A 25,512-nucleotide genomic window follows, 5' to 3' on the forward strand; every position below is an offset into this window, starting at 1 on the left:
GGAAGAAGGTGGGGCACCTTGTGACATGGGCAGCCATCTCTTTTCCTCTCCTTGATCTGGAAACTCTAGTTCCTCTTAGGACAAGACACAGAAAGCAGCAAAGAACCAGTCTGGGGATGGTACCCGTATTCTTATCTCAGCTCTGTTACCAGCTGTGAGCTCTCAGCCTGCTATATCCCCTGTGTGGGCACAGAACCCCATTCCTTCAGCTTCTAATTGAGACTCAAACCCTGAAAACAACAGTAGCTGCCACTTCTCCAGCATCTGCCATGTGCCTGAGTCTGCTGCAGGTTCTTCATACATTATAACTTCTTGTTGCTCCTCCTCACCGCCTTTTATCTTCCTCTCCCTATTCTATAGATAAGAAAATGTACACTCGGAGGTTAAGGAACATCCTCAAGGTCACACAGATAGGAGGAGGAGGAGGAACTGGGATTGAAATCCCCAGAGCAGTGTGGAGATCACCCCGCAGGCTGTAGACACCTGGGGGCAGGGACTGATTCTGGTGTCTTGCCCAGTAGATCCTCCTTCCACTGCTCTGAACACAAAATATCTCATTCGTCTTGCCACAAAGGAATCATTTACGTGTAGGATTCATGGTCACAAACTGCCTGGTGCCTGCAGAAGGGACTTTGACTTCCAGTCCAGTTGGGGAAAGTGGGACAGGCAGGTAAAGAGACTGAGAACTGGCTGACGGAGCTAAGGCAGCTGCTGTAGGGTACCAGGGAAGGCTTCCTGGAGGCAGTGGCAGTGGAACTAGACATTGAAGGGAAGCAGGAGAGTGACAGGGGTATGATAAGTCTTGTCATGCTTGCTGGATTTGAGCTTTGGACTTGGAGGGCAGAGCAAAGTGTCACCTGTCTTCACGCAGTGTTCAGATGCCTAAGGAACGAAGAAGCTTGTCTCTCCTGTCCTCTGCCCTTGGTCAGCAAGGCAGCCCGTGGCCTGGTGGGGCTGTGGGAAGCCCTGTGGTCCGGCTTGCAGACCAAGCACATCCTGGTTGCCCCACCGCCCTCCTGACTGCTCCCAGACTCACTACGCTCTCCTCCTTACCCTGCAGCCAAGAAGACCTGTGCGGACAGTGACTTCACCTGTGACAACGGCCACTGCATCCGCGAGCGGTGGAAGTGTGATGGCGAGGAGGAGTGTCCTGACGGCTCCGATGAGTCCGAGGCCACTTGCAGTGAGTCCTGCCCCTCAGGCTGGGTGGGGGTGGGCCTCAGTTTCCTCCTCAGATCTTCCTTATTGAGAAGCTGTGAGGCTCAGAAGAGGTGACCAGTTGAACACTGTGCCACGCCCTCAGGGCGCTCCTGGTAAACAGGTGTGTTTAGTTGCTGGTTTCTACTGTCCTGTTTCTGGGCTTTCTTCACGGCCCTCTTGCAGACTGGACCCTGTTTCTGTGGCAGCAGCAGCTAGAAACAGTCTTGTCAAGCCCTTCTGCCCAGAAGGAGCCCTAGCATGTCCTCCAGGCCTCCCTGCTGCTGTTCTTGAGAACTCCGACCATAATTCCAGGAGCGCCAATGGCAGCTGGGGCTTCTTAAGCCTTTATCATGTGCTAAGCTCTCTGTGTGCATTAATGCTTTTTATCCCCACAGCAGCCTCATGAAGCAGATACTGTCATTTTCTGAGTTTTGTAAAGGAGAACACTGAAGCTCAAAGAGGTTGAGTGACTTGCCCAAGGCTACCCAGCCAAGACTCTGAGGCACTGGCCCATTCCTCTATCCTGGGTGGGCTGAGCCTTGGAGCTCCTGCCTCCATCACCAGCTGGGTGGTGGCAGAGGCAGGCGGGGGGAGGTGGAGGCCAGAGCTGAGCCCCAGGCCTGCCCCCTACACTCAGGGCTTTGTCTCTCCATGATTTATTTTCCAGGCCCTAATCCTCAAAGCAAACTTACACCCGGCAGGTCATTCCGTGACATTTGTTCAATTAAAAAGGAGATGAGAAGGGGGCGGGGAAGGACCCCGCAGTCCAGAGGCAGAGCTTCAGCCGTGTGAGCCCGAGACAAAAGGCTCAGGCGAAAGCATGTGGAGGATGGTGGGGCTGGCGGGGACCCGACAGCCCCTCTTTAGGGGTAACAGTCGCCCCAGAGGCAGAGGTGGGGACAATGGAGACCGGAGTCCCATCTAATGCTGTGGCTGGTGATAACTGGGTTTCCTTGTCTCCTAGCAACAGAGCTACCAGTCTCCACATAAGAGAAAGGGAGAGAGAGAGAGAACAGAGCAAGAGCGGCCCCCACCCGAGACAAGGAGCCCTCATTTCCTCGTACAGCTGCTCCTGGCCTCCCCAGCCATGCCACAGGCCCCATCCTTTCCTCACCCATCACGTGGCCAAACTCCATGCCGTACTGGAGGCTCCCAGGCAGGAGGGAAGCCCAGTGCTTTGTCCTGAGCTTCAGAAGGAACAAAGCCCCGCCACGCCCACTTGTGACTTTCATCCTCTTGGCAACCTAAGGAAGGAGGGGGATCTCCATGTAAAGAGAAAGAAACTGAGGCTGGAGTCGGTTCTCCCCCTTGCCCAAGGCTGCCCAGCTAACAAGAGGCAGAGTCGTGTGCAGCCTGGAGTGTGTGCTTGGGGAGGGGTTGTGGCTACAGGGGGCTTTTTCCTTCACTGCAGTCAGCCAGCTCCTCCATCCGTACCTCCCTCCAGCAGATACTCCGACGCTGGGGACGGAAAGGGAAGGGAGAGGAGCCTCATCATGGTTATTAGAGGGGGCTGTCTTGCTACCTGAGGGCCGGGCTCCCCTTCTCCCCCCGCCTCCACACTCCCATCTCTTATCTCTTTGTGTGGATGTCCCTTTTCATCTTCCTTTCTGTCCCCTTCGGGGTCCCACCCACCCCTGCCCTCTTGGGCTGCCTCCCTTCCCTGCTCATCTCCTATCCTCACCCTCCCTCTCGCCATCTCTCCCCCCTGCCCTACCCATGTGTCCCTCTGTCTTTCTCCCTCTTGCCTATCCCAGCACCTGCTGCCTTCCCATCCCCTGGACTGGGCGGGGCCCTCCTGCCTCACTCTTCCTGCCTCCCAGGCCCGCTTTTCACAGTTGAGGGATAACTAGAGACCCAGAGAAGTTTATAGACTTCCTTCAGAGACACACAGCTTATTCATGGCAGGTCTCTCTTTTATGAAAAAAGGCTCTGGCCGGGCGCGGTGGCTCAAGCCTGTAATCCCAGCACTTTGGGAGGCCGAGACGGGTGGATCACGAGGTCAGGAGATCGAGACCATCCTGGCTAACACAGTGAAACCCCGTCTCTACTAAAAAATACAAAAAACTAGCCAGGCGAGGTGGCGGGTGCCTGTAGTCCCAGCTACTCGGGAGGCTGAGGCAGGAGAATGGCATAAACCCGGGAGGCGGGGCTTGCATGAGCTGAGATCCGGCCACTGCACTCCAGCCTGGGCGACAGAGCGAGACTCCGTCTCAAAAAAAAAAAAAAGAAAAAAGGCTCTTTGAGCTCTCTGAGGTTTCACAAGGCACCTGTGGGGGCAGTAGCCAAAGCAGCACCCCAGGAGACAGAAGCCTAGCTCTCCTGTGGGCTCTCCCAGCTACTCACCATGAAGCCCTGCATACCTTCCCACCTCCCTCTGGGTCCTGATCAGTAACATTCCAGAATTCCAGAATCTTCTCCATTCCTAGATTCCTAAACTCTTAGTATTCCGAGACCCCCTTTCTCCCTCGCTTGTGCTAGCTGGGGTGCAAGAGCCATAATGCCCACTTCCTGTATTACATTGGTCGGGTGGAGGCAAGGCAGAAGACTGCCTGGAGGAAGTTGGCCAGAGTGGGAGCGCCGGTCAGGGTCAGGCAGAATTTGGGGCAGCAGGACCTGATAGCAGGCTTGCTCACTCCTTCCCAACTGAATGAGAACCTAGTAGCCAACCTACTATCCATTTAATTGGTGTTGCCATAGCAACCTCCACGGCCTACCAGGTTCCTGGGGCTGTGCCAGCTCCTAGGATGGAGCCCCATTCCCTACCCCTAAAAGAAAGATTATAGGCAGTAAAGTGTAGTGAGTTTGGAATCGGATATAGTTGGGTTCAGGTCTTTTAACCTGTCAGACCTCAGGCAAGCTGCCCAGTCATCCTGAGCCTCAGTTTATTCATCTGTAAAATGTGGTAATGGACCTGCCTTAGAGGGATTGTGAGAATCAAATGAAAGAATGCAAGTGTCATTGCTGGAGTAAATGGCAGTGTTGTTTGTATTATTATATTTTGGCTGCAAGCCCTCTCTCCCCAACACAACAGTTTGTTAGATATTAAGATGTTAGATTCTTAAAGCATTAAAATAGTGTCAGTGAAGGGGGTTGCCCTGAGCGGGAAAGGGATTTGAGAGAAGGTCCCGATTCTTGTGTTTTCCCCCATTATGTTGTCTGACCCTAGCTGGCTGTTTCTCCCAGCTGTTTCCCTCTGGTTCTGGGTTCTATACCTTCAAATGTAGCCAGGACTCACAATGGAAAAGCCCAGAACATTTGCCTAGTGGCAATAGCATTTCAGCTCTAATTATAGCTCACTCGATTGGAGATGGCTTCTGACCCACCTTCAAGCGTCTGTTGGGAGGGGTGAGGGTGGGGGAGGGAAGGATGGTTCGAGGTGAGTTACAGTTCTGGATGCTATTTATTTGAATATGGAGGCTTTTTCATGCATCTTAGAACCTTTCCACCTGGAAGGGGGGGGCCTCTCTGATTAACCAGGATTATCTTCCTATTACAGATCAGAAAATGGAGGCCCAGAGATTTTCTGAGCTCACTCAGTAAGTTAGAGACTGACCCAGCTAGCAGCATTTTGCCTGGTCTCGACTGAAGGAACTTGGTGTAACTCCCCGTCACACACCTTGGGTGGCCCCATGCTGTGCTTCCTGTGGCAGGAGCTGTACTGAGTGACACTAGCAGTTCTCACCACCTGAGCCTCTGGTCCCTTAGAGCTGGCAGTCCCCATTTGGAGGTTATCTGCCCCTAAAACTCACGTGGGTTGGCACTATAGATGTGCTCCCTCAATGAGCAGCCGCCAAGTACTTTCATTCTTTAACAGACATTTCCCTTTTTGTTAATTTGTGAATTTATGAATTGGAGAAAGTACCAATGGATTTGAATTTCTGGGGCAGGATTCTCTGGGAATTTAAATGCCTTTAAATGCCTTGACTCACTACAGGATACAGAGTTTCATGAAAAGCCCCCTTGCCAGCTTTGGAGGGTTCCTGTTGTCTGGGAGACAGTGGGATTCTTCATTCCTGCCTCTCAGAACCTAGGGTACTTGGAGAGCAGGCCAAAGGCATATGGTCCCCTCAGGGGGCATCTGTCACAGAGGGAGTGGCTATCCTGGGATGGGGTCTGCATCGTGGTGGACCATGTGGACTCATAATGTGCATTTCCCAGTGGTGACACCAGGCCCCTCCCCAGCCATTGGCATTTGCACTCAGAAAACAAGTGTTTTCTGAGCTCCTAGTTTGTTCTAGGCTCTGAGTGTAGGATTTCCATATGTTTCCTCATTTAAGCCATCTACCAGCCCTAGGAGATTCTTCAACCCCATTTTCAGATGAGGGGAGCCAGAGTGCAGAGAGGTTCAGTGAGTTGCCTAAGGAGCTTAGTATTAGTAAATGAAATTTGGGCCCAGGTCTGTGTGTCTCTAAAACTCAGGCTCTTTCTCCTACATCATGCTGCTGGGAGCCCTTGGGCTTCAGTTGTCCTGAGATAAGACATCAGGTGGCCATCGTGCAGAACCTGCCCAAAGGCTCAGTGAGCCCCTTTCCTCCAGTGACCTCTCTCCAGGCCAGAGGCGCCAGGGAGACCAACAGGATCTGCTTTTCTCGTGTGCAGTCATTAGGTACAGTAGTTAAGCAGTGTGTTTGGACCTGGGATGGAAGTCCAGATCTGCCTCTCACCACTAGACTTTGAACAAACAACTTACTCTGTCTGGGCTTTACTTTCTTCATTCATAAAATAGAGGTAATAATATCCACTCATTGTGATACCATGTGTCAGTAATTACCCAGACCAGCTTCCCAGGACTGTGGAGTGGAGAGGCCTGAATAGGACCCTGCGAGCCAGGCTCCAGTCCTACCTTTGGGGTAAAGCTACAACACAGGAGAGACAGTGAGGTTCCAGGAGAGACAGGAATTGGAATACCCAACTGCCAATAGCTGTGTGACCCTAGGCAGGTCCCTTCCCCTCTCTGGGCCTTGGTCTCCTGCCACTCCAAGGGTGTTCATCAGTGTGACCTCTGAGGTCTCTTAAGTCCTGGCATTCCAAGAGCCTTGGCTCTTTGAGGGTGAAGGGCTGTTATCAGGCACTGCTGAATCCTCGAGAGCCTATAATTAGAGCTGTCTATTTAGGGACACAGCAAATGTCTTATTAATTATAAAGAAAGGAAGCAGACAGATTGTTTAATCATTGTCCTTGCTGAAAGGTTATGCAATTAACTATATAAATATTCATTAAAAGTTCAAGCAGCTGCTTGCTGCACTGGGGTCTGTAGAACCCAGGCCCCTGGAGGTGAAGCATACAGCCAAGGGCCCTTTCAGTCACCTGGGCTTTTGGGAGGAGAGTTTGGGGACAGTTTTGGAGCATGCAGGGTTTGATGGACAAGCAAGGCTGTAGTCATAGGAACCCAGGCTCGGTCTCTTGCCTGCTGTGCATCTTTGGGCCAGTTACTTGGTCTCGCTGAGCCTCAGTTTCCTCATCTATAAAATGGAGTGCTTACATGCAGGACTGCTGCCCTGCTGTACTCTGGGTATGCCACTTATGTGGCGACCTTTGTAAATGGCACCCCTGGAATTTGCACTGGCAGCCCACAGGGCCTGCTTACCTTACAACAGACATTTATTGCTCACAGTTCTGGAGGCTAGGAAGACCAAGATCAAGGCACCGGCAGTTTCAGTGTCTGGTGAGGGCCCATTCCTCATAGACGGCACCTCCTTGCTTCATCCTCACATGGTAGAAGGGGCAAGGAGGCTCCCCCTGGCCTCTTTTCTAAGGGTACTAATCTCATTAATGAGAGCTGTACCATTATGGCTTAATCACCTCCTAAAGGCCTCACCTCTCAATGCTATCACATTGAGGATTAAGTTCCAACATGGATTTTCAGGGGATACCGACGATCAGACCATGACAGAATGAAATGAAAACATAGAAAATTATCATCACAGAGCAGCCTGACACAACGTAGCCTGACACACCACAGCCTGACACAATGTAGGTGTTCAAAAACTGGGAGTCCCCTCCTACTTCCTTGAGAGGTTCTGTTTCCTGAGGCCTGGCTTAGGGATAAGTAGTTGCTTTGACCTTCCTTCCCATTGCTGTCTTAGGGGCTTGCAAGTACATGGAACATCTGTATCGCTTTTATGGTAGTGAATTGAAAAGAGATGAAACATCCTGTGTCTTTTATGCTTGCAGAATGTTAACCAACCCAGGGGTTCCCAAATAGAGGTGCATGGGAATCACCTGGGTTTTGGTGGGGAGTTACAAAAATGCAGATCCCTAGGCTCTGCCCTAGAAGTCTAGATTCAGCCGGTATGAGCTGAGGCCAGGAACCTGCACTTTTAGTAGCTCCCTCACCCCCCATCCTTTGATGAGAGGACCCCCAGCGAGGCACTGGTCAGCTTCAGCTTCCTGTGTTCCAGTGGGGCCCAGAGGGGAGGTGCTTACCTGGGGTCCTGCAGTGTTGGTGATAGAGGTACCCTGGAAGGACACCATCTCCCAACTCCCAGTTTCCCTTCACCGCCCTGCACTGCAGCCCCAAGGTGGCCTTTATAAGAGGCCTTTGAGTGTCAGTACTTTCCAGAGCTCAACCTGACAGTTATTTGCTCATCCATCCCACAAGTCTGCCAATCCTCAAGCAAGGGAAATTTCTGTGAAAGTGAATCCCAGGAATCCTGTATTCCCAAGGAATTGCCCTGTACTCATGGAAGCATCCCTAGGGATAACCTTGGGGACCTCACTTTCAGGGGCCTAAGGTACTCTTCTCCCATGGCAGTAGTGGTGTCTGGGGACCTTGAAGCAGACACCTGCTCCCCTCCCCAACTCATCTGTGCTCTTTTCTATATCCCTTGTGGTCTCTCATCCCAGCTATAGAAATAGGAAGAGGAGAAACTGGTCTGAGATCAGAGAGCAAAATGGAGGGTGAGGCATGAGTAGCCCACTGCCTCCGGGGGGAAATGGATTGTGCCAGGTCTCCGGCATCAGACACAGCTGACTTTCAGTCAATCCTAACACTGTTCTTTACCAGCTCTGTGACCAGAACTTAGTGCTTACCACCATGTTTATCACACAGCAGTGCTCAAATATTCAATGAATAAGCAAAATTCAGAGTCATCTGTTATGTGTGGATAATCATAATAGGTAACATTTAGTGAGCACTGGGCTGGGTATTCTGCTAGGTGCTTGCTTTACAGACATTAACTTAGTCATCATAACAATCCTATGAGGGATAGTATTATCCCCACTTTACTGGCACAGAGATAAAGATTGTTGGCCAAGGTCACATAGTCAGTGAGTGAGTGAACTAGGATTTGAACCCAGGCAGCCAGACTCCAGAGCCCATGTTCTCCACCTCCATGCTGGAGGCCAGCACATAATCCTCTCACCCCGCTGGCATATTGTGAAAATTAAATGGAAGCGTCTAGCACCATGCCTGGCACATCCTAGAGACCACAGAAATCGGGCCTCCTGCACACTCTGGAAGGCTGTAGGGAGCCAACCATGGAGGTCTGAGATGCATCTGCCTTGGCTGAGCCTGTCACATGGGTCTGGCAGAAACTCATGATAAGAGCTGTCCCCAGCCTTGAATAGGGTTCTCATTCTTTCTTCCAAATTGAGATTCAACCCTGGGGCTTCAGACCCCTGATTGAGTCAGCCTCTGATGGCGGCTGCAGTAATTATAGCTATGCAGTCCCGCTGGGCCCTGCTATGCAGCAGCTGTTCTCAGCAGCAGGCTCAGCACCATCACTCGGGGAGGGGCTTAGAGGTGGGCCAATTGGAGCCATTGGGGCCTTGGTGAACCCTCCAAATTTACAGGTTCCAATCATGGAGTCACTGATCTGGAAGGCAAACTGAGGCCCAGCTTGGACATATCTCACCTAAGAGCACACAGCTGGGAAATGACAGAGACGAGTGCAGGGCATGGTGGCTCCATGTTGCCAGAACTTAAAGAGGAGGTTTGGAGGGATGGGAGGTGTGGCCAGGAGAGGCAGGCAGGAGTCAATGGATTAAAGAGGGACTTGAGGGCCAGGGACCAGGGGGCCATGAAAGATGTTCTGTAGAGAAGTGGTGGGGTCAGATTTAGGATTTGGAAACTCCTGGGACAGAGGCTTCTTCTCAGCTGATGAAACTGAGACATGGGCCAGGAGAGCCCTGATGGACTCCTAGGGCCTTGGACCAGGTGGCTGGAACAGGGTGGTAGGACTGGTTGGCACCATGCCCTGTGTCCCCCTTGGCTAAGCTATGCATGGACGTCTGTCTCCACAGCCAAGCAGGTGTGTCCTGCAGAGAAGCTGAGCTGTGGACCCACCAGCCACAAGTGTGTACCTGCCTCATGGCGCTGCGACGGGGAGAAGGACTGCGAGGGTGGAGCGGATGAGGCCGGCTGTGCTACCTGTGAGTCTGGGGTCAGATCCCCAGGGTCTGCCAAGCATGGTCAGGCGGCCTCAGGGAGTGACAGCCGCTTCTGGGGAGGGGCCCCGTTCCCCGTGGGGCTTGGTAGGTGGAGAGGAAAGGATAATGATCAGGACATTAGTAATGGCTAGATACTATGGAGACATTGTCTTCTTTCATCTTCACAAGCACCTCATGAGCAGCCATTATCATCCCCATTTTATAGGTAAGGAAACTGAGGCTCAGACAAGGGAGGAAAAGTACCCAGGGCTGAGTGATGAAACCAAGATTCAGATTCAGGACTGGACAGCAAAGCCCATGAGCTTTTTTACCATGTCTGACATCTGCTCATCCATCCCCCAAGTCTGCCAATCTTCGAGCAAGGGCAGGGGGACCAGGGAGGGTACTGTATGGAGAGACGGTGGCGGCCTGAGCCCGAGTGCCAGCAGTGCTGGGGAGAGGGGCACGGATTCCTGAGGTGTCAAGGACGACTGTTGCTGAAATATCAGATTTGAGCACAAACGTCACAGGGCAGAGAAGATATTCTCAGCAGCCTCGGCAGGGACAGATGGAAGTGGCCACTGGGACAGTTCCACATCACTGAGCTTCAAACACAGGATTATCTCCTTCCCGGGGAGCAGGCCAGCAGGGCCTGGGCCAGTGAGGAGCATGGCCAGGCCTTACTTTTTCAATTCGAGGGGCACCTACTGTGTGCCAGGCCTGAAGCCAGGCTCTGAAAGGGACAGTGAGGTGAATCCTACACAGTCGTCCCTCTGGGAACACATGATTAATGGGGGAGACAGACTGGCTGTCGCTACTGGGCTGTGCGGCTGGGCTGAGATATGGGCGGTCACCCTGGATGGCTTGCCAGGCACTTGCCCGTCACTGCTGCCTACTCTCCTCTGCCAGCCTCTATATTTGCATCTTATCCATCTTTCCTGGCCCAGGGAAAATGCCATCTCCTCCAGAGGTGTCTGAGTAGTCGCACTTTAAGATTCTAAGTCTGGAATTTGATGTGTCTGAAGCAGGAAGCATCTGGGTATAGAGGGAGATCCTGGCTGGGAACAGTAGTTTCAAAGTTCCAGTGATGGCGCTGGCTCACTTCCTCAGCTGCGATAATTTTGCTGGGACTCACTGGCCAATGAGAATCCTCTTTCCTCTTTACCAACCCCCATAATCAGATGATTCCTCCAATATGAAGGCCGCTACTGCAAGGGATGGGCGTTTCTCCAACTAGGGCATGTTGGAATAGGAACATTCCCCATTAATTATGGGAGACAGGGGTGTCAGGTCTTACTGGGCTTCTGTGTTACAGCTCCCACCCTCCTAGGCAGAGGAGAAAGAGTCCTCCCACCCCTCATCTCTCAGAACTTCTTCCATTTGTGAATGCTAGGAGTAGGGTCTCTGGGGCTATGTAGGCCTGAGAATATGGATCTTAAAGTTACTGTTGGCTCCAAAACCTCAGAGAAAACTCAGTATGAAAGAGCACTTCCTTGCCATCAAAGTCTTCAAGTAAAATTAAAAATTAGGGCTGGGCGCGGTGGCTCACGCCTGTAATCCCAGTACTTTGGGAGGCCGAGGCAGGTGGATCATGAGGTCACGAGATTGAGACTATCCTGGCTAACAGGGTGAAACCCCACCTCTACTAAAAATACAGAAAAAAATTTAGCTGAGCATGGTGGCACGTGCCTGTAGTAACAGCTACTCGGGAGGCTGAGGCAGGAGAATCACTTGAACCCAGGAGGCGGGGTTGCAGTGAGCTGAGAGCGTACCACTGCACTCCAGCCTAGGTGACAGAGCAAGACTCCGTCTCAAAAAAGAAAATTAAAAAAAAAAAAAAAGCACTTCCCATTGGAACTCCCAGAAAGCAGTGAGTCCGCCCTCCCTGCACATGCACAAGCTGGGTGGGGACAGGCAGGAAGGGAGCTTATCTAGGTGTCTGTAATCTTGAGGGGCAGTGGCACTGGCAGCATGTGCTTTTTCCACCAATGCCGCAGTGTCTCAAAAGTCCCGGAGGGGAAAAAAACGCAACTGTCAGACACTTGGTAGAGCTGTCAGAAACGCATGACACGAGCTGCTTACCTGGTGAAACTGAAGACATCACTCTTTATCTTCAGTAACAATGAAACTTCACATTTTTCCATCAGAAAATGAAAACACAGACTCTGGGCGCCCCCACGTGGAAAGATCTGGTGCTGCCACCACCACATCACCTTTGGCCACAGCCATGCCCCACCAGGGCGGCCCAGGGCCAGGTCTTGGCCTGTGTGTGGATACACAGGGGGGAGGGAAGTGAGGAGGTCACTGCCCTGAAAAACAGCTGGAAAAACTTCAGGAAGGGAGGAGAAAACCAGAAAAGCCAAAAGGAGGAGACAGAGTAGGAAAGAAAAGCCCCAAACCTGAGTTCTGGTTCTCTTGTTGTCATGGACTGTGTGACCCTGGGCAAGCTGCTCCTCTCTCTGGGCCTCAGTTTCCCCATCTGGCAATAGGGCTGGCTGGTCTCTAAGTTCCTCCCGGCTGCTGAGCTCAGACTAGCTTATCAGAGAGAAGCCCAGAGCCCCAGGCAGAGCTATGATGCTTAATTACTGCACATCCCATAATTACACCTCATACCTGGGCCAGACCAGTTTCATCCACTCCACACCCACTCACTGCAGGGCGCTCTGTACCAGGCCCTCAGGACAAAGGAGGGACACCCCTAGGCAGTGTGGATTCATGGGGCAGATGGAAAAGGACATGAAACTCAGACGCCTGCGCGACTGAGGGGCTCAGAAACGAGGGCAGAGGCAGAGATTTCCCAAGCAGGGAAACACCAGGGTGTCACGGAAGAGGTGGAATTTGGGCCCTTGGAAGGTAAGAACTCATCATTGCAAAATGTAGAGACAGTGGTGGGCAAGAAGTAGGTTCCCAGTAGATGTAGCAACTTGAGCAAAGACTCGGAGGTGGGAGCCTATGCACTGGGCCCAGCAAAGGGTCTAGCGTGGCCAGAGCTGTGAACATTCAGGAGTGAAGTGATGGAGCCACAGTACTGACCCAAGAGACGCCTTGGATACCAGGCCAGGGGACTCAGGTGGAACAGTGCAGGTTATGCTATGCATCGCTATGCTATGAAGAGCCAACCCCAGACCCTGGTCCCTGGGAAGGGTCAGTGTCATTTAACAGATCATGTCCTGGGCCTATCACAAGGTCCTTCAAGACAGGCAGTGCTGTAAGGTTGCAGAATGCCCCTCCTAGTTCCACCATGCTCATGCTCATTTACCCAGTGAGGCCTGGGGGGCTCACGAAGGGCAGGTGTGTTGCCTGTCACCTAGCATGTCCGTGTTGGAAGCCCGCCTTCGCTGTGCCTAACTGTACGTCCACCATTCAGCCCCCAAAAGGGACTTGATCTGGCCCCCGGGTGAGGGTCGGAACCCCTGTAGCCGGACCAGCGGGGCCCCAGGTCAGCCGGGGAGGGGGTCGGCGGGCCGACCTGCTCTCTGTCCCGCGCAGTGTGCGCCCCGCACGAGTTCCAGTGCGGCAACCGCTCGTGCCTGGCCGCCGTGTTCGTGTGCGACGGCGACGACGACTGCGGTGACGGCAGCGATGAGCGCGGCTGTGCAGACCCGGCCTGCGGGCCCCGCGAGTTCCGCTGCGGCCGCGATGGCGGCGGCGCCTGCATCCCGGAGCGCTGGGTCTGCGACCGCCAGTTTGACTGCGAGGACCGCTCGGACGAGGCAGCCGAGCTCTGCGGCCGCCCGGGCCCCGGGGCCACGTCCGCGCCCGCCGCCTGCGCCACCGCCGTCCAGTTCGCCTGCCGCAGCGGCGAGTGCGTGCACCTAGGCTGGCGCTGCGACGGCGACCGCGACTGCAAAGACAAATCCGACGAGGCCGACTGCCGTAAGCCCCCTCCATACCGCCCAGCCCCACCCAGGGATTGCGGATCCGCTACCCGATCCCGATCCGCCAGGTGCAGGCTTCCTTTCATTGCCTTACCTGAATACATTACCCGGGTTTACTACAGAGGAGACCGAGGCTGGGAGAAGTGAAGTGACTTGTTTGAGTTCATGCAGCTGCCGGGCTGCGGAGCTCAGGTCTAACTCCAGAAGCCTCCACTGGTACCTGTGTCCCTGCTGTGAGCCTTCCCACTTGTACTTCCCACCCCTATCCCCCAACCCCTCTACCCAGAAACCTGGCAGGCTCAGGAGCTCCTCCCATTTCTTTACCCGCTAGGCCTGCTCATTCCTCAAGGCCTGGCCTAGACTCATCTGACCTTCCCAGCTGGGCTGGGTCCCTCTGCCGGGCAGGTCTCCAGCAGCCTTCTCTTACAGCTCTCATCTCGCACTTATGTCCCCATCTGAGCATTCCTCAGCCCCGCTCCGCACCCCGAGCTCCTAGAGGATGAGGAGGCTCTCAGGAGTCTCTGGGCTCCCACCCCCACTTCCACCCCTCCCAGCACAGCACCTGGCACAGGAAGGTTTGCCAAATGGATGAAGTCATTAAGTAATGAGCACCAAGACTCAAAAGGAGGTCATGTGTCTGTTCTGAGGAGTGGCCCTGGAGAGAGGCAGGGACAGGGAAAGAAGAGACCTGGGTTTAGTCCTGAATCTGCCAGCCAGAGTGCTGTGTGACCCTGGGCAAGGCCTTCCCCCTCTCTGAGCTTCAGTCTCCCCATCTGTACACTGAGGTGCCTTGGCCAGGTGTCCTTTGAGGACTCCTAAGTTCAGCCACTGGTTCAGTTTTTGCCAGGGGTGGCTATGGCATGGGGATGGGGGTGGTGGGGAAACTTTCCTAGCACCACACTGACTCTGATCCTCTCCCCTTGCCCTCTCCTGGCAGCACTGGGCACCTGCCATGGGAACGAGTTCCAGTGTGGGGATGGGACATGTGTCCTTGCAATCAAGCGCTGCAACCAGGAGCAGGACTGTCCGGATGGGAGTGATGAAGCTGGCTGCCTACAGGGTACGTGTGCTCAGGGCACAGAACACATCTTCTGTGAGGATGCCCTGGGCTCTGGTGACTCTCCAGAGAGCAGAGTTGGGAGGAGTTTTCCCTTGGTCTCCAAGAAGCATTTTCCCCCAAAGCACCACTTGCCCCTAAAGCACCTGGCTCCCTTCCCCTGGGGTCCTAGTGGCACCAGAATTGGATTTGTAAGGACTTTGCCAAAGCTGAAAGACGCCTAGGGCGACATCACAGGGCATTTGGGAAGTCCAGCCCCCACCACTTGTCCAGGTCCCAGCTGCTGAGTGGCTTCCCTCACTAGTTCCCAGGCTGAGCAGAGGCTGAGTCTTGCTCCCCAGGGACCCCCTTTAATTCTCAGATGGTTCTTCTGGCCCCCACCTGCCCTCTGCAGGAGCAGGGACCCTCATTCACTAGTCATCTGGGGGAATGGATAACAGGTTGGGCAGTGTGGCAACTTCCCCTCTCTGGGGTCCATGGGGCAAAGGTCCCTCCAGGAGATGGTCAGTCCAGCCTCTAAGGTCTCTCTAGAGCTGCTGCCTGGTCCCTCCCAAGACCTGAGTTCTGCAAGATGAGACGCAGATCCCCACAGCCCTGCCCAGCTACATGAGGCTTAGCCTCCTAATCATCCCTGGGATCCTGTCCTGTGAGCAGAGCTTCCTCAGGTCCTGGATTTACCTGTCTATCCTGGGCCACCCTCCAGAGACCTGTGAGGGGTTAGAACTGGAGCCCTACTTGCCTCCTGTGGGCCCCAGCCCAGCCCTTCTTGTCCAAGGTCTCACAGGCACTGTCCACTCTCTTGTCCGGCCCAACAGAGTCACCTTGTGAGGGTCCCCGCAGATTTCAGTGTAAGAGTGGCGAGCGCGTGGACGGCAAGAAAGTGTGTGATGTGCAGAGGGACTGCCGGTTTGGTCGGATGAGCTTCTGAAAGTGTGGTGCAGTGCCTGTCTACGCCCACTGGCTGGACTCAGTCTCCTGCCATCCCTCTCCTGGTATCTGGGCTCGAGGCCCTCCAGTGCCCCCTGTCCTGACAATTTCTGCTGTGACCCTCTCTTTGGACTCATGTGCTGTCCTATGGCTTCACATGGGGCTTTTCGCCCCCAGGCCTCTGGTCTACATCTCTACAAAGTGCTAAGAGCTTGTCCATCCCAGGTACTAAAAAATTATGTTTTTTCTCACAAACTTGGCCTCTCCTCATTCCTTCCCCATTCAGACCTCTGAGACCTTCTGGAACTTTCTCTCTTCCTCGGTGTTCCTGCCCTGCTGACCTAGCCAGGGCCCTGGGCTCTGAGGTCTTCTAGCCCCTTGCAGAAGACCCAGCAGAGGAAGAGGTGGGCACAGCAGGCAGGCAGCCAGTTGAAGCACATCCCAGGGCCACTGCTCAGGCCACACCTGCGTGGGAGTAGGGCAGGCCTTGCAGCAGGAGCTGGCATCATCCTAAGCCCTGAGGAGTTCGGACCTTATGGGGAGACCAGACTTGTAGGCCAGACTAAAGTGAGACCTGGATGGAAGCGGCTGCCCTGATGTCGGCTACAGCTGTCAGGGTGGGTTTCAGGCTAGAAAGAACAGAGGCTCCAGGCTCTAGGTAGGGTGGGCATCCCAGAGAACATGCTGGAAACCCAGTGTGGACTCCAGGAAGGTTCATGAGTCTTTTTTTTTTTTTTTTTTTTTAAACTGTTCCCAGGTCAGGGCTTGAGGGAGATTTGACAGAGAAGCCCTGGGAGGACAGAGCCCAGGTCAGTCCCTCCCTCTCCTGCCTCCTGGCAGACTGTTTCCTCAGCACCTCCCTCCTGGGTGCTTAGAGGAGGTTCATTCTCTGGAGCTTCCCAGGAAAAGCATATTTCCTCCCCCTTTTGAAGATTAAAAAACTGATTGTGAAAGGAAGAGTAGCTGAATGAAAGTGACTCAGCTTCTACCTGAGCTGGCAGGACGCAGACACTCCCTCTGCCTCCAGGCCCTGCCAAGAGAAGTCCCAGAAGAAGGAACTTGTGGAAAAAGAGACAGGGAAGCCAGAGCTACTAAGCCTAGCTCCCCCCACACCCAGACTTGGAGTAGCCAGGGACTACTATCCTACTAAACCCTCTCTTCTCTCCCGTCATTTGCATGACACACCAAAAGAGGAGTATGTACACACGAGCTTGTGTCTGCGTGTGGCCTCTGTCTCTGTGTTGGTGAGAGGCCGGTGTCTGTATCCATGTCTTCTTCTCTGAGGAAAGCAGGGGAACTGCATTCATGCATCTATGTGTGTGACCCCAAGTATGTGTGAATGTATTTATGGAGTCCATGGGACTGTCTGTGCTCTGCACATAAGCTGGTATGTGTGCATGTAGTTGTGTGCATGCAGGTGTGTGCATGCAGGTGTGTGCAGTGACACCACTTCTTCCTTCCATGGAAGGAAGCCGCAAATACTACTCTGGCCTCTCTGCACCACTCTACGTCATCCCCCTCCTCTCCTGGCTCCCCAGCGGAATCACACCCAGGCTAGGTAGAATTAAGAAGGACTGGGGGCAGACCTGCTCTCCTTTCTCCTCCCCTCACCTACCTGAGTCCTGGAGGACTCTGTGCCTTCCTTCATCAGAAGCCAGTCACTTTGAGCTCTCTCCTTTCCCCTTTCCCCTTTCAGGGCCATCCCACCTACACATGCCACTTCATCAAGTGCTCAGTAAATAGAATTGTTGGGTTGCTGCTACCTGCAAAAGGAGAGGAAGGAGGCGAGTGGATGCATGATGGGGGCAGTGGGTGAGTGGGAGGACAGTTGAATGGATGGTGCTCAGGGAATAACACAGGAAAGGAGAGGTCAGGGAGGGCTCCGAGCGACTGAAAGATTCCTGGAGGCGGGAGCTGCCATGGCTCAGCCCACTTCCAAAGGTCTGGGGCTTCCCAGGGCTGGGTCTGGCTGAGTCACCCCTGGGTCTCCCAGTCATGGGGTTGCTGTGGTCTTGTTCTTTCAGTTCCGCCAACATTCCTGGGAAACAGGAGGAGGCCCAGGGGTAAAGGGGTTATTCCCTAAGCATGGCTCAGGCTGGAAGTGGGGGCACCCCATAGCTGTGCATGGCCTGGGGTGGGCAGCTCAGACCAGCTACATGCATGGCCATGGCTGGCTCAGCTCAGCACTGCTTGGCTTGGCTGGAGTGGCAGTGCATGAGCCTGGGGGGTAGAGGGGGGCAGCACCTCCCCTTGGCTTGTGGAATTAACCTTCTGTGACTCTAAAGCTCAGGAGATGCTGTGAGAGCATTGGTCCCGGCCTCCTTGACCTCCCCTAAGACCCTGCCAGAAGGTAGTGAGGGAGTGCAGAATGGGGAGCCAGAACAGATGATCTCCGGGCATCCCTTCACCTCTTGGAGCAGGTGGTAATCCTGGGACCAGGCCCATGACAAGATGGAGGAACAGGGACAGGTGCTGAGAGGAGAGGAGTTGAAAAAAACCCATCATGTTAGTTCATGATAGGAGAGAATTGATTTAGCAATGGCTCCATGTAAAAAAAAGGCCCAGGAGTCTTAAATAACCACAAGCACATTAGGGGGCATCCTGTGTTGTTCAGGTTCCTTCTGGGTGGCAAACTAGCTCCGGGCCCTGTCCAGAGAGGGACATTGACAGATGGAGTGAGTCCAGAGAAAGGCACCCAGATGGCAGGAGACCAGATATCAGTGCTTTAAGGAGGCTCTGAGGGAGCCTGTGCACCCTAGCTAACCCCACACAGCAGAGCTGGGAGCAGAAGCAGAAGCCTCAGCAGGCAGTGCTGGTCCACAGTGGAGCCAGCTGCCTCAGGAGGGAAGTGGGCTCCCTGAGGTTGGAGATATTTAAGCGGAGCATTTTGGAAGGGATTCTTAGGGTATCCTGAGGGTTGGATGTGACACATGCAGGCCCCTTCAACTCTGAGGTCACAAGGAAGGAGGCACTGCAAGAAACATGTTTGTGAAAGGAAAGACCTTGGGCCACTGGGGAAGGCCTAGCTGCCTCCAGCTTGGTGGTGGACAGAGCCCCAGCTGGGAGGCCGGGGACCTGAGTTCTGGTTCCACTCTACCCTGTCTGTGTGTCTGGCCTTGAGTAGGGACCTGCCCTCTCTGTGCCACCTCCTGCCCAGAACACCAGTAGATGAGGCTGAGGCTCAGTGAGGTTGTGGAGCCCTCCTGCCTCTGTGGGAGTCCCACTGCCCGAGGCTCTGCTTCTGCTCTAGGTCCCACCCCTTCCCTGCCCCCACTCCTCCTGGGCTCCTGGACCTTCAGGAGTCCATGTCCCTCCCCAGGGCTAAACGAGTGTCTGCACAACAATGGCGGCTGCTCACACATCTGCACTGACCTCAAGATTGGCTTTGAATGCACGTGCCCAGCAGGCTTCCAGCTCCTGGACCAGAAGACCTGTGGCGGTGAGACCTTCTCCCACACCCCCAAGCAGAAGCAGATCCTCCTGCCAGTTCTGACCCCTGCTCCTCCCCACAGACATTGATGAATGCAAGGACCCAGATGCCTGCAGCCAGATCTGTGTCAATTACAAGGGCTATTTTAAGTGCGAGTGCTACCCTGGCTATGAGATGGACCTGCTGACCAAGAACTGCAAGGCTGCTGGTACGGACACCCCAAGGGCAGAGGGGCAGCTCTGAAAGGGATATAGAAAGCAGCATGCTTCCACATGTAAGGAGTGGATGTGTACATGTGTGCACACACAAGAAGGCAGTTTGTGTTACTGAGAAGTACAGGAATCTTCGGTCCCTTGTCTAGCGTGGGAGAAAGAATTCAGCCGAGACAATTAGTAACATAAGCCAAAGGTTTATTAAGGAGATAAGAGTACAGTCCAAGACAGGAGCTTGCTGACCCAACTAGGAACAGCAGCAATGGCCGTGTTTCTTTAAAGGGACAGTGCACTCTGAAAGGTGAGGCAGAGCAGGGCAGGCTGCTGAAAGAGAATGAACCGGCGGCAGCCCTGAGAGTTCTGCATTGGGTCTTTTTCTTGAAGTTCCTGTCTCTGTCCTAAATCTCTGCCCTTTTCTTTGTCTAGTTTTCCCATTCCTGCTTTGAGTCCCTGCCTGTTCCTCACCTAGTTTCCACCCAGGCTTGTGGGACCTCCCTTACTATTAGCTCTTGTGCATGCCCAGCTCTGGGCACAAATACTACCTAATGGCGGCATCACTCATTACCACCACCCCAGGAAGGTTGTATAGCAGTCAAATCTTATTAGGCCTGCATATTTCTTAGGAATTTCCCCTTTGCCCTCCCCTTCCTCCTCAGCATACGGCTAGCTACATTCTGATGAGTGAACTGCAGAGTGAGCAGTTACTGGGCATCTTAAGGGGCGTTCCTTTCTGCATAGGTATTTCCCCTCCTCTCTGCTCATATCTAGCATGCATGTTTTGGGTGGTCTCTAGGTGTGAGATTTTCTAGGCTTCCCTTTTCTCAGGGACTCCCCCTTCTACTCATGTCCAGCTGTCTGCCTACTCTAACAGTTGCACGCACAGTGCTCAAAAGTGTACATATACATCACACACACAATGCACTGCACACTAACACCCACACAGACACTGTATAGAGCCACCCAATACAGCCCACAGAGATGACACTCATACAACAGAATATATAGACACAAAATTGAACCACACAGAGACTACACACAGCATAGGAAGTCTACACAGAGAGCATGACCTGGGCAGACCTACACATTGATCAGTTCAGCCAGCAGAATTAATTCATTGTATTCAGTTGTTTATAGTGAACACCTTACATTGTAGTAGACACTGGGAATTCAGCAGTAAACAAAATGGATGCAAATCCCTGTCTGCCCTCAAGGGACTTACATTCCAATGGGTGAGCCAGGCTAGAAATCAGGTAAATAAATAAAATATAGTGCATGGCAGATGGCGATAAGGGCTAAGGAGAAATAGAAAGTAGAGAATGGGACTAGGGAAGTCCAGGTGAGCAGGGGGTTCTAGTTTTAAATGGAATGGTCAGGGAAGCCCTCACTGAGAAGGTATTTGAGTAAAGAAGATGAAGGGGGGCAGGTGTGGTGGCTCACGCTTGTAATCCCAACACTTTGGGAGGCCTAGGCAGGAAGATCACTTGAGGCCAGGAGTTCAAGACTGGGCAATGTAGCAAGACCCTATATCTTAAAAAAATTTAAAAATTAGCCAGGTATAGTACCATGCACTTATAGTCCCAAGCTACTCAGGAGGCTGAGGCAGGAAGATCTCTTGAGCCCAGGAGTTTGAGGTCGCAGTGAGTTATGATGCCACTGCACTCCAGCCTGGGTGACAGAGTGAGACCTTTTCTAAAAAAAAAAAAAAGGGGGGGGGGAGTGAGGGAGGTGAGACAATGAGCTACCATGCAGTTATCTGTAGGAACAAGCATTTCAGGCTGAAGAGACAGAAACTGCAAAAGCCCTAATGCAGGAGCATGCCTAATATGTTCAAGGAATAGCAAGGAAGCTGGTACAGTTGGAGCAAGGAAACTAGGAAGAGATGAAGCCAGAGAGGTGGCTTGGGGCAGCGCAAAGGGCCTTCTACACCATCGTAAGAGCCAGCTCTGGATTTCACTCCAACTAGGGGGAAGCCATTGAGGGCTCGGAGTAGGGAAGGGACATGGTGTGACATTTTAAGAAGGTCCTTCTGACTGCAGTGTTGAGAACAGACTGTAGAGGACAAGGGAGGAGGCAGGGAAACCACTTAAGAGGTCATTGCAATAATCCAGAAGCAAGGTGACGGTGGCTGAACGCTTGTTCCCACATTATTACTATGGGAATAATGAGAAGTGGACAGACTGCAGATACAGTGCAAAGGCCAGCCAACAGGATTTGCTTATGAATTGAATGTGGAATCTGGAAAAAAAAAGTGTTACAGCAACTGAAACAATAAGATTGCTACGTACGGGCTTGGGAAAGACAGTGAGGGAAGCAGGTTTGGAGTAATATTAGGCTGTTTTGGACATGTTAAGTTTAAGAAAACTGGTTAGGTGTCCAAATAGAGATATTGAGAAGGCAGTTGGATATATGAGTCTGCAGTTCATATGCAAGTTAAACACAATATACAACATATAAATTATAACAATACAGCAGCCATAATACTGACAGGTAGCCCATAAACCCAAAAAGTAAACCACCCAAACTGTACAATATATAACACATACATTAGTATATCACATATAACATGTAACCTGTTCTTGCCCCCACATAGAATACATGTAATACATGACACAGATTATGTACATGCACTGGAGACAACACGCAACTACCCATTCATATACAAAATCCACACACATGAATATTTCAAGTGCAATTACATAAAATCTCAAATCATAAACACACGGGGTTCCTGTCACAGTCACAGCTATCATTTGAAATCACTCCAACATGCCCCTTTAACCTGGCTCCTGCCTTCAGGGAGGTGAAGTGTCATTTTGGTGTGAGGGAAATCACAGCTTGTCCGTGGCAGAGCTGGCCTGGAACTCAGCTTTCATCCTTGCCCCTTCCTGCACCTTCAGCCTATTCTCCATGCTCTCTATTTGTACCACACTTCTGTCTCACTCCCACCCTGCTTTGAATTAGTCTCCAACACTACACACAGGTCACACACCAGCCCCAGGCCCTACATGACTCTGTGCTGGTCCCATCCTCCAGGGAGCACATTAGCTTGGCAAAGATGCACAGTGATAGGGACTGGTGGCTGGCAGAAGTGTCAGCTGGAAAACAAGAGAAGGAGGCACAGGGAGCTTGAGGGGCAGGTGTTACTAGGAGCAGCCCCTCAGACAGTGTTGGTGCCTGAGAGTGACCCAGTACATCTAGAAACAGCCTGCGGGAGCTGGTGCTAGGCCCTCAGAGGCCCGTGGGACAGTGACCTCCCATATGGAGTAGCCAGGAAAGTCTAGGTCACTTGTTTGTCATCTTAAAATCTAAACCTAAATCTAAGAAAAAAACAGCCTTTGTGTATATATGAGCAGTTATATGTTGTCTCTACTGCATATATATAATCTGTGCTATATATCATATATGTCCCATCTCTGCCATTGGCTCAGGTTAGAGAACAAACTCACCCAGCTCACAGGACCCTTTGTGATCTGGCCCCTGCCAATCTCTGAAGCTCATCTCTTGCTATGTCCCCAACAATTTCTATCCTGAGTTATCTTTTCTTTCCCTTTGAGACAGGGTCTCTCTCACCCAGGCTGGAGTGCGTGGCACAATCATGGCTCGCTGCAGCCTTGACCTCCTGGGCTCAAATGATTTCCCACTTCAGCCTCCTGAGTAGCTGGGACTACAGGTGTGTGCCACCATGCCCAGCTAATTTTTTTTTTTTATTTTTAGAGATGGGATTTTGCCATATTGCCCAGGCTAGTCTCAAACCCCTGGCCTCAAGGGATGTGCCAGCCCCAGCCTCCCAAAGTGCTGAGATTACAGGTGTGAGCCACTGTGCCCAGCCCCTAGTTATCGTTCTAAGACACTTACTTGCTCAGGTAGTTCCTTCTTGAACCACAGCAGTAGGGCCCAAGCAGAGAAGGTGGTAGTTGCTGGAAAGAAATACATGGTAGGTGGAAGGGACAACCTGAACAAAGGCCCTGAGGCAGGAAGCCCATCCGTGGCTGGGTAATGGTAACTGGTAGCTGGAATCAAGCTATGTTGGAAGGGCAAGTAATGAGGCTGGACAGGGAGCTTGGGGTCACACTGCGAAAGGCTTTCAGTGCAGACCTAAGGAGAAAATGGGTAGCCATAAAATATTTTGGAGAAGTTTGTATCTAATAAAAAGAATAAAAATCCTCCTGCTATGCATGGTGCTCTGCATCTTCAGATTTCTGTACTCATTATTTCATCTGCTCCTGCAACCTGTAAAGTAGGAATTGTCACTACTATTTTAAGGAAAATGGGTGTGTCACCCAGCAAGCCAGTGGCAGAGTCTTGTTCTCCAGGCTCCCTGCCTCTTGCACTGACTCTTTCTCTTTCAACCTCCCTGCATGGCAGCTGGCAAGAGCCCATCCCTAATCTTCACCAACCGGCATGAGGTGCGGAGGATCGACCTGGTGAAGCGGAACTATTCACGCCTCATCCCCATGCTCAAGAATGTCGTGGCACTAGATGTGGAAGTTGCCACCAATCGCATCTACTGGTGTGACCTCTCCTACCGTAAGATCTATAGGTGAGCGGCCACATCCTCTGCAGCAAGGCCTGAAGAATGGGGGTGAGGGGTAGTGACAGATGAGGAGGGGAGTAGTGGCCTCTGCCTCTAGAGTTCCTCAGGACAGAGTTGGGGCTTGGGAAGAGATGCAGGATCACAGTGGATATGGAACTTCTGGGAATTTACTGGAGCTAGAGTAGGCTGAGGGCTCCCCTGGGTTAGCAGCTTCAAGCCCCAAACACTTGGGATTTGTCTGACCTCTGGAGGCCTAATATGGAAGCACAAGACACAGGAACTGTTTGGCCAGGGCAGAAAGGAAGAAATCCTGGCTTTGGGGAGGACTTCCCAAGCAGCTCACATCCCCGCGTATTGGACCCTGGGGACTTAGACCTGGTCCCTGCCCAGAGGATCCCAGTCACAACACTGTGACATCCATATGTGATGATCATGAGAAAGTACAGAGGAGGCCTCCGAACCCACCTGGGCATCTGATCTGGCATGCCTTCCCGGATGGCATCACCCCAAGGCCAGCTTTTCACTGTGTCTTTGACGCCATAGTCAGTGGACCTGCCTTGGCGAAGCTCTTCACACACTGGTGGAGGTTCTCTCCTAGGACTTTCTCAGCTGCCAGCAGCCTGCCTCCCTGCATGTCTGGGACCCCTTTAGGCAGTCATGTCCTTTCTTTGTCCTGAGATCCACTTGGCAGGAGTGCCAATGACCAGGGGCTGGGTAGACACTGAGTCACTGATGAAAGAATGATGGATAGATGGGTGGATGAGTGGATGGAAGCAAATATAGCAAGTGCCACTCACTGACAACTAGATTCCTGCCTCCCTGCAGCACACAGACACTCAGTTCACACACACCCAAAAACATAACTAGAACAATGCCTGTCCAAGAGTTGTAACTGAAAGAGGCAGGATTTGGTGACAGACTAGATATGGGGCTGAAGGGGGAAATTTACTCCTTCAGAGTGAATTTTGGGAGTTCCGGGTTTTTGGCTTGGGAGGTTTCATGAATGGTGGTGCTGTTCTCTGATGTGTGAAGCAGTGGAGGAGGATCAGGGCTCAGGGGTCGGATCGTCTGGTTGGCCGAGGGGAGGGGAATGGGGATGAACAGTTTTGGATATATTGAGTTCAAGGTATCCATGGGACATCCAAGGGGAGCTAGTTGGCTTTGCAGTCTGGATCGTAAGAGCGTTGTTGGGATTAAAGACTTAGTTATTGATGGCAGTGGACACTAAGGAACTAATCACCCAGAGAGAGAGCAAGAAGAAGAAAACCTTTGGGGAAACAGCATTTGGGAAAGAAAGTCCTGCTAATGTTGCCTCCTGAGTATCTACTGTATTCTTAGCCCTTCTCTCCATTCTCACGGGCACGGTCATTCTTCAGACTCTCTTCATCTCCCACTCAGATGCTGTAACATCCTCCTAATCAATTTCCCTGCTTCATTCCCTCTCCTTCCAACCCATCTACTCCATAGATGCCATAGTGAACTAACATGCTTATTGGACTATGTCCTCTGGCCTGTCCAGTTATCACTGGGGATAAATCCTAATTCCTTGGCATGCTACTCAAAGCCCATCAGGATGGGGTTCCTGCCTATACCTGCTTGCAGTCTGACACCCACATAAGTAGCTCCCCTAAGTATCTCACTGTTCCAGAGCAGACTCACCTCTGGCCATTTGCACAAGCCTTTCTTTTTCCCTAACGCTTTCTGTCCTGGTGAATTTGTGCTCCTGGTGAACTTGTCCTTCAGGACTCAACTATAAAGCCTTCTCCCACCCTCTGGGATGATGTAGTTTCCGTGCCTCTGCTGCCATAGCCTCTAATGCTTGCCATAATCACATTGTATTATATCTGCCTCACTCTAATGGGCAGAGCTGTGGGGCAGCCCCACCTTAGAAAGCCAGAGAGAGA

The 25,512-nt window shown here is 52.5% G+C and overlaps 1 protein-coding gene across 8 annotated transcripts in view; it reads left to right on the forward strand.

Moving 5' to 3' along the window:
• Positions 1-25,512, forward strand: part of LRP8 (LDL receptor related protein 8) — an 84,729-nt gene that overhangs the window by 36,957 nt on the left and 22,260 nt on the right. For 3 of the 8 annotated variants that reach the window (XM_023188266.2, XM_023188232.3, XM_023188261.3), the window contains exons 3-9: positions 1,061-1,183; positions 9,445-9,573; positions 13,060-13,446; positions 14,386-14,508; positions 18,752-18,871; positions 18,945-19,070; positions 23,440-23,614. In XM_023188266.2, coding sequence (XP_023044034.1) covers positions 1,061-1,183; positions 9,445-9,573; positions 13,060-13,446; positions 14,386-14,508; positions 18,752-18,871; positions 18,945-19,070; positions 23,440-23,614 — 1,183 coding nt within the window. Of the gene's footprint in view, positions 1-1,060; positions 1,184-4,696; positions 4,737-9,444; positions 9,574-13,059; positions 13,447-14,385; positions 14,509-18,751; positions 18,872-18,944; positions 19,071-23,439; positions 23,615-25,512 lie in introns of all 8 variants that reach the window. The other 5 variants (XM_023188295.2, XM_023188275.2, XM_023188251.2 and 2 more) reach the window with 4 other exon arrangements.

Source organism: Piliocolobus tephrosceles, chromosome 1 (assembly GCF_002776525.5).
Source record: "Piliocolobus tephrosceles isolate RC106 chromosome 1, ASM277652v3, whole genome shotgun sequence".
Lineage (NCBI taxonomy): Eukaryota > Metazoa > Chordata > Mammalia > Primates > Cercopithecidae > Piliocolobus > Piliocolobus tephrosceles.